The sequence below is a fragment of the Canis lupus genome, chromosome 37 (assembly GCF_003254725.2).
Source record: "Canis lupus dingo isolate Sandy chromosome 37, ASM325472v2, whole genome shotgun sequence".
Classification (NCBI taxonomy): domain Eukaryota; kingdom Metazoa; phylum Chordata; class Mammalia; order Carnivora; family Canidae; genus Canis; species Canis lupus.
Window position 1 is genome coordinate 25,916,923 of NC_064279.1, and position 12,629 is coordinate 25,929,551.

At 50.1% G+C, this 12,629-nt stretch overlaps 1 protein-coding gene across 1 annotated transcript; it reads left to right on the plus strand.

The window, feature by feature from the left end:
* The first annotated feature begins 1,756 nt into the window (after positions 1-1,756).
* On the plus strand, positions 1,757-4,279 carry CDK5R2 (cyclin dependent kinase 5 regulatory subunit 2). Its single transcript, XM_035710893.2, has one exon. It carries the CDS (start codon positions 1,956-1,958, stop codon positions 3,066-3,068), a length of 1,113 nt encoding a protein of 370 aa, XP_035566786.1. The 5' UTR covers positions 1,757-1,955; the 3' UTR covers positions 3,069-4,279.
* The last annotated feature ends 8,350 nt before the right edge of the window (positions 4,280-12,629 follow it).

The following is a 12,629-nucleotide window of genomic DNA, read 5'->3' on the forward strand; positions in this document are numbered from 1 at the left end:
CCTTGGGTGTCAGATAAAGGCTGACTCAGAAGACCTTGTAGGAGGAAGTGGGACCAATTACAGGAGCTGAATAGAGGGAACATTTGTGGGTTGTTTTTTTTTTTTTTTTTTTTTTCAACTAGGGGGAGAAGGAGAGGTGGGATAGGTCAGCTTGGGCTGCAGGGGAATACTGATCAGATCTCAGGGAACAGGAGAGACCCTGCTGAGCGCATATTGGGTGCTGAGTCAGGAATGGGGGACAAGTCTGCACATGTAGCGTGGTAAAGAGAGAGGGAATCAAGACAACCAGACCACAGGCCTCCGGGAGGGTGTGAGTGAGCAGAGGCTGTGAGAGCGCTGAGAAAAGCTGGTGCCTCTGGTGGCTGAAGCTGCAGCCTAAGGGGATTCTGGAACAGCGAGAGTGTAAGGAACCACACCCACACCTATGCTTGCACACAGACCGACAGGCAGCAATCCTCCGAAGTCATTCTGGTGGTCTGTGAGGAACATGGAGGTGACAATTCTGTGGGTTTGGCTGAATTCATAGCAGAGGCTTTTCTCCCCATCATACCCACCTCCAAGGCCCACTTATGAAGCTTGGAAGACTTCTGTGTTGGGGAGCTACAGGGAGCAGGGCTGGAGGAGGGTGGACACTGTCCTATAAGGCAGATAGAATAGTCCCAGAAGCAGCTGGGCTCAGGGCCTGCAGGTAAGGCCCAGAGCACAGAGGCCTTGTGGGTGCTGAGGAGGGAACAGAGGAACGGGCAGGCCCTAGCCTAATAGCTTGCAGCTGGGAGTGGGGGCAGCTGGGATCGGAATGGCAGGAAGAATTTAACAATGAAAACCCACCTTGACTGGGACCCAGGCCTGGGTTGGAGGCTGAGCCAACCCTCTTGGGCCTCCCTCCGCACAGATCAACGAGCCTGAGGAGACCAACCCATTCAATTTCCAGCGCTTCCCCGGGAGCCAATCATTCGTCACTTACCCTGAGTGTGGGACCAGGGTGTGTTGGCGGGGAAGAAGAGCACAAGAGGAGCCACCCAAGGACCCGAGCCTAGGGCCTCTCCCCGCAGCTTCAGCTGCAGAGAATCAGGCCTGCGGCAACGGCAGAGCCAGGCATATATCTGAGGGTCTTGCGGCCCCCAGAGCAAAGGCCCCCAAGGAGGGGGTTTGTGACCTGCAGGAAGGTCCGGCCCGCCAGCACCCCATCCCAGGTAGAGCAAGGATACACCTGCGGCACTCCCCCACCCACAAGCACCATGCGGGAGGCCGCACGGGATGAAGGGAGGAGAGGAGAGCTGAGCTAATCGACCTGTGACCAGACGGGAGAAGCCAGAGCAGCTGGGCCCAGCAGGTGCTGGGGCGCCCCGGTGAAGGCACTCGCTGCCCCACGGCCCTCAACACATAATGAAAAGGGGGGGAGGCTGTTCCCACGGCTCCTCTGCTTCTCTCGCGATCCAGGACATCAAAACAAGCCGACCCAGGGCCTTAGGACTTGGGGGGTGACGGTGAGAAGGAGGGGCCCAGCCAGACCCCTCTCCCCAGCGCTGACCCTGAGGAGGCCCTTCGAGCCAGGGCCACCTCCTCCTCCTTTCCCCTTTCTGGTGAGGGCAGAGGACCAGAGACCGAGGGTGGGGGTGGGGGCGGGACTCGAGATCGGAGTGCGAGCTCCTATTGGCCAGGGGAGCTGCCAGTCGGGAGCGCAGCTCGGGCGAGGATTGGCTGCGTGGGGCGGGGCGCGGCGCGGCTAAAGCCGGGGCCCAAGGGGTGGGGCTGACGCTGCAGCTGGCGCAGCTCGGACTCAGAGCTACCGCCGCGGAGCAGCCCAGCAACCGCCTTCCCCTGCCCGTTCCCGCGCCCGGGCCGGGGCTAGGCCCCCCACCGCCGGGTCTCCGGGGGCTGCAGCAGCGGCGGCGGCGACAGCGGCGCCGCCCGCGGTTCCCACCGGGGCCCGGGCGCCGGCCCCGCTCTGCAGGATGGGCACGGTGCTGTCTCTTTCCCCCGCCTCCTCGGCCAAGGGCCGGAGGCCCGGCGGGCTGCCCGAAGAGAAGAAGAAAGCGCCGCCCGTGGGGGACGAGGCGCTGGGGGGCTACGGGGCGCCGCCAGCAGGCAAGGGCGGCAAAGGCGAGAGCCGACTCAAGCGGCCGTCCGTGCTCATCTCGGCGCTTACCTGGAAGCGCCTGGTGGCCGCGTCTGCCAAGAAGAAGAAAGGCAGCAAGAAGGTGACGCCCAAGCCGGCGTCCACTGGCCCCGACCCCCTGGTCCAGCAACGCAATCGCGAGAACCTTCTCCGCAAGGGCCGGGACCCCCCCGACGGCGGCGGCGCCACCAAGCCCCTGGCGGTGCCGGTGCCCACCGTGCCCGCGGCCGCAGCCACCTGCGAGCCGCCGTCGGGGGGCAGCGCGGCCGCCCCGCCGCCGGGTTCGGGCGGGGGCAAGCCGCCGCCGCCGCCACCCCCGGCCCCGCAGGCGGCCCCGCCGGTGCCCGGGGGCTCGCCGCGGCGGGTCATCGTGCAGGCGTCCACCGGCGAGCTGCTGCGCTGCCTGGGCGACTTCGTGTGCCGCCGCTGCTACCGCCTCAAGGAGCTGAGCCCGGGCGAGCTGGTGGGCTGGTTCCGCGGAGTGGACCGCTCACTGCTGCTGCAGGGCTGGCAAGACCAGGCCTTCATTACGCCCGCCAACCTGGTGTTCGTGTACCTGCTGTGCCGCGAGTCGCTGCGCGGGGATGAGCTGGCGTCGGCCGCCGAGCTGCAGGCCGCCTTCCTCACCTGCCTCTACCTCGCCTACTCCTACATGGGCAACGAGATCTCCTACCCGCTCAAGCCCTTCCTCGTGGAGCCCGACAAGGAGCGCTTCTGGCAACGCTGCCTGCGCCTCATCCAGCGGCTCAGCCCCCAGATGCTGCGGCTCAACGCCGACCCCCACTTCTTCACGCAGGTCTTTCAAGACCTCAAGAACGAGGGCGAGGCCGCCGCCGGCGCCGGGGGTCCACCCAGCGGGGGCGCGCCCGCGGCCCCCGCCGCCGCCTCGGCCGCCAGGGACAGCTGCGCGACCGGAGCCAAGCACTGGACTATGAACCTGGACCGCTAGGGATTCCCAAGGGCCGCGCCCGCCCCCCCACCCCAGACCCCGACACGCACTCGGAGCCCCCGGGACCATCAAGCCGCCGCCGCTGTTGCCGCCGCTCCGCGCCGTGGCCGGAGGAGGAGCCGCCCCTGTCCCGCAGGGGAAGGTGGAGGCCAGGACGCCAGAGGCCGCGGCTCTGGATTTGCTGGGCATAGGGTGGGGGTGGGGGGATGACCGCGGAAGGGGGACCCCCAGCCTCACCCTGTCTGCCTGTGCCCCCATCTCTCCAATTCTACCCGGGTCTCCTCCTTCCCTTGCGTGTGTGTCCGCAAGTCCATCTCCCTCGGTTTTGGCCATTTCCTCGCCTCCTTCCTGTATCTCCGTCTTCCTCCCTGTCTGCCTTCCCATCTCCCTCTCTGCCGTTCCATTTTCCTATACCTTGGGTGTGTATTTCCGTCTCCATCTTACCCCCTACCTGACTATTATTGCCCCCCTTTCTCTTTCGGCACCTGTGTCCCCTCCTCCCCTTCTTGTTCCCTTTTCCCTGCTCCTGGCATGTGTCACCATCTTCCCTCCTGTCTGCTTACCTCCCCACCCCACCCCCCCACCTATGTCAGCTTGCATTTCTTCCCCCGACTAAGCCCCCCGCCCCCCCCGCCAATCCTCCTTCCCAGACCGAAGGGAATATTAATTCTTGATTTGGACTGACTGAGGTGCGGGGAGAAACTGCAGCCCCAGGAGCCAGAAAAACCACCAGGATGGTCCTTCGCCCCACCCCCACCTCCTCTCTCTACCTTTTTCCAACGTGTTGCATGCCGGGAGTTGGGGGGGGAGGGAGATGCCGGCTTCAGGAGGCTGAGGTTTGGGAGCCAAATCAACCTAGGAGGCCACCCCGGCGGCGGCGGAGCCTCAGAGGAAGGGCGGGAGAGACACAAACTCTTTTTACTCTGGGGGAGGGGGTGCCCCTCTTCCTTATCCTTAGGTGTTTTTGTTCCTCCCCCTTTTAATTTATTTGGTTGTTTCCAGAGGGAGGGGGGAGGGGTGGGTGTTGGGCCGGGAGCTGTCTGAGGTGCTGATTTGAGGCCGGACCGGAATCCTCCCGGGAGGGCACCAGGGACTGGGTTGGGCCTGGTGCCGTGTCCAAGGTGCCAATGATGCGGGCCGACGGCGCGGGCTGCACTGTCTGTCTGTCCGTCTGTCCCGGAGAGAACTATAAAGCGCTGGAAGCGCCTGCAGATGGTTTTGCGCCGGCCTTTCTTTGGGCCCCAGGAGGGAGGGAGTGGGATTGGGAGTGAAACTGTCACAGACAGGGCAGGATGACCCCCACGGGCCTAGTGGGGAAGGTGGGGAAGGTCCCTGAGAACTGCTATTCTCCCCCACCCCCCGCCCCCACACTGGCTTCCATCTTACAGAGAGTAAAGTAGCTAAAGATTGAGGCCTGGTGACAAAGCTGAATCCCCTCGCACACTATGCCTCCATCTTGTCTCACCTAGCTCTTCATTAATGCCCAGGCTATTTAGGGATTAAATGATGAGGACAGCAAAAGTTGTACCCTTTACAAAGTAGTCTATTGAAGTAGAACTAGCTAGTGATGATTGCTGCTTTTCTCTTCCTCCTCCACCTCTCCCCACTACATATACTGTCTAGAGTCTAGTCAGGCCTGACTAAGCCTGTGCTCACCACTCTCAGGTAGGACCTGACTGTCACACTCAGCTCCACACCCCTCCTCCAGCCCACTGGGTTGTTTCAAGGCCGTTTCAGTCACACGCCCACCCAGGATAGCCTTGGGAAGTCCATCCCTGCTTAAGGCAGCCTGGAAGACAGGAGCCACTCTCTGGGGTTGAAAGAAGAGAAATAAGCTCTTTAGCCTAAGATTCCTGTCCCATTGCCTTCTTAGCCACGTGGCTAAGCGTCCCATTCAGTTTCGTTGGCCCAAGGAGGCCTGGCTCCAGTAGAGCGCTGGCGTCTCTGACCCTGGTCGTCGCCCAGACCTCGAGGATCAGGAGTCAGAACCCGGAGAGGCCCTGAAAGACTAGGCCTGGGTTCGCTGTCCGTGGTGCTGATCGGCGCGCTCGGGCGGGGTGGGGGCTTGCAGGGGCAGGAGGTGTTGCAGACTCGGCTTCAACTAGATTTTCTGGATAATTTGGGAGTAGGTTGTGATCTCTTCTGATGGCGAGTTACAGGAGTCTCGCCCGAAAACCCAAGGATGCCGGCTTCCATTTGCCCTCCTAAGCGGACAGACCGTGACTCTACCCCGGCCTCGGCCCAGCGCCCTTGCACCCGGCCTGGAGCCGGAAATCCCTAGTCCAGATTTGTGAATCGAATTCCCGGGGGGGAGGAGGGGGAGAGCTGGCGGAAGGGAAGGCGGGAGCAGCCGCCCATTGGCTGGAATTTGGCGCAGTCAGCGCGGTGCCGTCATCTTTCTGGGTTTGGGAGGAGGGAGGGAGGAGCACTTGGGTCACCCCGCGGCTGTCGCCATAGCAACCAGACTGAGCGGGCGGGGCCACCTTTCCACTCTCCCCACTCTAGCGGAGGAAACAATCCTTATCTGCCTTATTTGGAACTAGTTAGCAAGATTACTTAATTGGAACTTCTGCGTTAAAAGTCTGAAGTGGGAGGGAAAGAGAGACTACCGAGACCCCCAAACATCCTGCTCTTGGAGAGATCACTAGGTACTGCCTCTGAACCCATAGGCACAGCATCCTCCCTTTACTACACACACACACACACACACACACACACACACCTCCTGGAACCTGTGGTCTGGCACTTGGAGACAGAATGTAAAAAAGCCTCAGCGCGTGGTGTCAAATTAAATCTCACTTTCCTTGCCTTGCCCCAAGGCATGAGACACTGCCATAATCCGATTAGGGGGTAAGCAACTGGAGGAGGATCAGCATGAATACATGGAAGAATTAGCCTCCTGGGTCAAACCTGGTCAGACTCCTGTTTTCTAAGGGAGGGGTGGTCACATGGAGAAAAGCGCAGTCTTTTGAGAAGGCAAGGTGAGAACGGAGAAAGTGCAGAAACAGAGTAAAGTGCCTTCTCTTTACTGACCAGAAGTGAACCTCAGGAAAGTGCTTCCAGGCTGAGAAGGGAAGTGGTGAAGAGGGCTCAGAGCTCTACAGAGAGCCCAGCCTGGGTGAGGAGTGGACTGAGGAAAGAATGGAGATGGAGAATAGGAGACAGAAACCCAGCTAGAGCCATGACTCAGCACTTCCCCTGGCAAATGGGTGACTCTCCCAGCGCAGGAGCAGCAGAGAGAGGAGGGGAGCAGGAAAGCAAATGTATGGATAAACAGTGATTTGACCATTTGTTGCATGGATATACAACCAAAGGCACACATTTTAACCCAGAAAGCAGGTATATATGCATTTATACTGATGAAGGCTCCTTCAGACGTAACAAGTACACATCTCCACTGCCTACTTCCGGGCCCCTCTTCCTGGAGCAGAGGACATTTTGTCCTGACAGCTATGCTTGCCTGTCCCTGGAATACCTTGGTACTTAATGGGAAAGAAGAAATGCAAAAAAAAAAAAAAAAAAACCACAGACGTGGGGGCGGGGGTGTTGGTTGTCATGGTAATCGCTTTGCCTGCCAGACAGAGTGCCCAGCAACCAGAGCATCTGGCAATATCCAAGGGGACATCCTGTGGCCTCTACCTACAGGGACTGTGCCTCAGGCACCCAGATGGGCATCTCTGGAAGATTTCTACAACAGAGGCTGCCACAGCAACCCTTCCAACCATGCCACCATGACCAAAGACAGCTGAGAGCCAGATATGGAGGACTGACCATCTTTACACATCCCACTTTAAGTGGTGCTCTTGATCCCTTTATACATGATAAACAACATTTGTTGTGAATGGCCTCAAGACAACAGGCATTAACACTTTAAGGACTTTCATTAAGACCATTACCTTCCTTTCAGCACATTGCTAAACATCCTACAAGAAGGTCATCTGTACCCACACAGGCAAGGCATGTAAATGTGGGGTAGAAAATTGTTTTAGTCCAGCGATGAAAGATTAGATACAAGATAGATAAACTGCAGGGGTAGTCTCAGGATTCAATACATTAGTTGACCTTAATTTAATACATTGATGAGATTTGGAGTCAGTCTCTCTGTTGCACTTGCAGACTGGATGGCTAATTTTTCACTCCAGCAACCCCACCCCTATTTTTTGTTTTTTTCTTTCCTCTGGCTTACGTTTAACCTCTTAGTTTCTGGATTAAAATTCCCCCAATCTAGTTTGGGCTTTCATGGGTTTTTTCCCCCTGGATTTTTGCCACTATTTCTTTAATAATTAGCTACTCCTAAGGTCTCTTTCTACTTGGAGATATTGCCCACAATAGTTACTCCCCTCTCTTAACACTCCCTTCCCTTCATTTCTTTATACCTCTTGGTCACAGTCTCTTGTAATTGATATTTAGCTTCAAGTCCATAATTCATAAAACTAGTTTCTCTGTGTGCATTTTTATACATGACCACCTAAAAGGTAGGAGGGGGTTATCATCCATTCCATTATAATTTTTCTACATTTTACTCCTTAAAAAAAATAATGTATGTATGATCCCAGAAAAACAGAATATCAAGAAAAACATAAGAAAGAAGAGTAATGATGGAGGGTTTGCTCTACCAGATATTTAAATGTATTATAGAGCTAAGGTAGTTCAAATATATGGCACTGACATAGGAATAGATCATAAAATAGAATGGATAATCCAAAGCTAAACTCTGGCATACATGGGAATTTAAAATATGATAAAGACACCATTTCAAATCCATTGGGAAAGATGGATTGGTCAGCATATGGTTTTGTACAAGTGGGTAGTCATTTATATGAAGAAAAAAGTCAATCCTTCCTCATTCTTTACCCCAAAATAAATTCCAGATTGTTTCTTTTCATGTAAAGAAAAAGAGCTACAAAATACTTAGAAGAGAAGACAGTTTAAAAGTACCTACTAAAAATTTAAATGCACATACCTTTCTATTCAGGAGTTCTGACTTCTAGTATCAACCCTGGAGAAATACTTGAATATGTGCACATAGAGACATGACAAAGATATTTTTGTTATGTTATTGCTTGGAGATCGACAAATTAGAATCAATCTAAATATTCACCAGTATGTTAGGGGTTAAATAAACTTTGATACAGCCATATTACTGAATACTACATTATTCAGTTAAAAAGAATGGATGTACTGATGAAAGATCTACAAAACATGGAGTATCAATAACAGTTGCATAACAACATATACAGTAAAAAAACAATATATACAGTACAATTTATGCAAAAGCAAAACAAAACTAACCCTTAATTTGTGTGTGTTTATGTGTGTGTGTGTAATAGAAGCTTGAGAAAGATATACATCACTCTTATAAAAGACTTCTCGGAAGAACTGGGATTGATTTTGTCTAGAGGACATGTACCTTATCTGTGTAGTTTAATTTTTACAATAAAAATGTATTAGTATATTGTTTGCATAATTAGAAAGTAGAAGTTAATATATGGCAATGGTCAAATATTGAATAAAAATACTTAGAGAAAACAAGGATTATTTATTAGTATTGTTACTACTGCATCTTGGGTTGGGGGAGAACATTTTTTTTGGCATAGACCTTGAAGGAAAAGATTGATTCATCTGACTCCATTTCAGCTCTTGAATGTTAGAGAAATAGAAAAAAAAAAAACCATAAGTAAGATTGAAAGACAAGTGATAAGCTGATGGAATATATTTTCAGTAGAAAATTAATCAAAACTGTGAAAATGTCATTCACACCAAAAATGTAAATAATCAATGAACACATAAAAAGAGACTTTGCAAAAAAAAAAAAAAAAGACTTAGCTATTGACCAGGAAACTCAAGTAAAAATAGTAATGGGAGATTGCATGTCTTATAGTGATGAGGATTTCAGAAATGGAAAATGTCAACCATGATAAAAACATGAGGAGACATGCACTTTCTTATATTGATGTATATATGCACATGCACATATTAGTTCAGTCTGTTTGGAGGGCTACTTGGCAAGGGATCAAAATGTGAAAGGCAGCATGCTCTTTGACCCTGCTTCACATTTCCAGAAATTTGCCCTAAGGAAATAAGTGGGAAAAGACCCCCTCCAAAAAAAAATTAAAATAAAAATAAATTAAAAAAAAAAGAAAGGACCCGACACAAGGGTGCTTATCGTAACATTGTTTATCATAATAAAAAAAATGGATGTAACAGTAGGAGATTAAGTAAATTGTATAGATCAATATTCATTGGGATATTATGGACCATTAAAAATGATACATCAATCTATGTTTATTGACATGAAAAATGACCATGATAAAATGAAAATATCTGGTTAAAAACAATATCATATGGTCCTATTTGTGTAAGAGAGAGAGAGAGACCTTTAAATAGCTGTCCTCTTCATATCATTCAGATCTTGGCTTAAATAGCCACCTCATCCTGATGAATTCATCTCAGCCTGCCCCATAGCCACCTTTCTTCACATACCCCTAACTTATTGTCTTCTTGGCATTTGTCACCCCCAATCATTTTTTGTTGCTTATTTATTTTGTATCCTCTCAATAGAAGGTCTGTCTTGTTCACTGCTGGATTCTCTGCACCTAGCATAGGGCTGGGTATGCAGTATGCAGTCAATAGGTCTACACTGAATGATTGGTGTATGTGTTGTGTGTTTATGTGCAGCAATAGACTCTTTTAAGATGTTTACTAAATAGTTGCTCTCCTTGAGTGGTGGGATTTTAAATGATCAGTTTTAATCTCGGTATTTTCTTGAGTTTCCTAGTTTTTTATAATGAATATTATTACCTAAACAAGAAGGAAAATCATGATGAAAAAAAAGACACAGAGAAAGAAATGAAGAAGGAAGGACAGATGGGAGGAAGAAAGGAAGGAAGAAAAGAAGGAAGGAAGGAAGGAAGGAAGGAAGGAAGGAAGGAAGGAAGGAAGGAAGGAAGGAAGGATAAAATGGAGCTGGATGGTGTCTGGCCAACGCTGCCCTCCTTCTTTCTCACACATCTTCAAAATCTCTTCACTCCCTTTCCTCTCCTCAAACTCTTTCCAAATCCCAAGAATTTAAGAATGTCCTTTGCTGGACAAGTAAAGTTGGATAGCTATCTAGCACAGCAAACATGTGTAGGTATCCACGCAGCATGTTTGGTGCATGAACACACACGCAGCATGGATACATACTCACAAGGATCCCTCAAAGACTATTTAAAGAACACTCCTCTATCGTTGGCATAAGTGCCATAGGAGACCATTATGCCTTATTTAAATAAAAAACCTAGGGAAAATTTTCTCTTCACATGAACTTATTCATATCCTTTGTTTAAACAGGGAGAACTAGCACAGTGCCTGGCACTTAGTTAAATGTGAAATAGTGACAGTTTCCATGTTTGTCTTTGGTTGCCAGTAAGTATACAATTATACTTTTATTCTTTATCTATGTTGGACTTTATTTCTGTATGTAGTGAGAAGTAGAGATATAACTATTTTTTCCCCAAAGGAATAACAAGTTGTGCTAACCTTTGAAAAGTCTTCCTTTCCCTACAGTGAATGCGATCTTTATCTTTTATGAAATCCCCACATATACATGGGTCTGTTTCAAGGCTCTACTCAGTTCCATTGGTTTACTTAACTATTTCTGTGCCAAACCACACCTTTAATAACTGGAGCTTTGCAGTAAGCTTATTGTTCTTTTGCTAAAATTGTCTACGCTATTCTTTTTTTTAAGATTTTATTTCTTTTTATTTATTCATGAGAATACACACAGAGGAGAGAGAGAGAGAGAGAGAGAGAGAGAGAGAGAGAAGCAGAGACACAGGCAGAAGGAGAAGCAGGCTCCATGCAGGGAGACCAATGTGGGACTCGGTCCCAGGTCTCCAGGATCATGCCCTGGACCCAAGGCAGCGCTAAACTGCTGAGCCACCCAGGCAGCCCCCTCTAAGCTATTCTTAAACATAGTCCAGAAGAACTTTAGAACTAAGTCTGTCAGGGACTATATTACTTTTCTAGACCAATTTGGACAGGTTTGATGTTTTGCAATATTGAGTCATTCTACCCAGGAACATGCTAAGTGTTCCATTTATTCAGGTCTTCCTTCATGTTTCTTAGTGGAGATTTGTCATGTACTTCATTTAGTTGTTCCTATGTTTTTCATTAGGTTTACCTAGGAGCATATTTTTATTGCTGTTGTAAACCTATTATTCCCAATTCTTTCCCTTAATTTTATAGAGTTGTAGAATAATCATAAGATTTTGTATGTTAATCTTGTATGTTACTGGATATACTAGCTTCATTAGTTTTAATTGTGTTCCAGTTGGTTCTGTTGGATTTTCTAGGTAGGCAGTCATAGCCTCTGCAAACAAGGACATTTTAATATCTTCCTTTCCAATATTTTGCATATAGCATATATCTTTTCTTGTCATATTGCACTGAATAGGACCTTTAGTAGAATGTTCAGCGGTCACAGTGATGAGAAGGTTAGAAGGGTAAAACAGGGCAGCCCGGGTGGCTCAGCAGTTAAGCGCTGCCTTCAGCCCAGGGCCTGATCCTGGAGACCTGGGATTGAGTCCCACGTCGGGCTCCTGGCGTGGAGCCTGCTTCTCCCTCTGCCTGTGTCTCTGCCTCTCTCTCTCTCTCTCATAAATAAATAAAATCTTAAAAAAAACCCTTAATAAAAATAATTATTCAAATTTACTGTTCTGAAGCATATTGGCCTACATAGTCCTGGCCATGTGCAATTTGAGGTTAAAGGATGGAGTGGCCAAATGTTCCTTTGCAACTCCTCCCCATTTCACCCCACCCCTCCTCCCTGTTCTGCCCAAACATTTAAAGGCAGTGTGATGTGATACACAGAACAACATACCAGGAATCAGAGGTTTGAGTCCCTATTCTACCATTAACTAACTAATCGATCTAAGTTATTCAACCTCTCTGAACTTCAGTTTTCTCACCTATCAGATAGAAACAAGGATTTCAGATGTGTTGCATCTATCAAATGACTGTAACAAGAATGATAATATTACTGTTGTTGGGGTAACAACGATTCCTATGGTAGTCAGCACTATTAATAAATATTGACAGAGGGAAAAGGGACCAAAACAGAGTCCAGAATGGAGCCCAGCACTGCCAAGACTAGCTCTGCTGGCCCCTGAGGCAGTAGGGAGCTCTGGAGACGGGGACCTCCCATGAGCTATCTATGGCCTCAGTGATATGTGTTTACTCCTTGCTGCAGGCAAGGGTCCAGTGGGACCCATGTGCACCTCTCTGGAATGCCAGCCAAGGGACTTGTTTCAGCTGCTGGCATGTAGACTCTTATGTCAGCCAGGCCCAGCCCAGCAGTATTCCTGAGTTGAAGCTTTTGGGCCAGCAGGCCAGGTCCCTTTTGGGATTCCACACTCTAAGGATGCCCTTGCCCCAGGCTGGCTCTTGCCATCAGGGAAGAACAGCTGAACCCTGCCTCTATATTGCACTTGCTTTGTGACCAGGAGTGGGGCTAGGTGCATCTGGGGGCATCTTAGGACACTAGGCATGAAACCTTCAAAATGTGAGGATATGGAATTG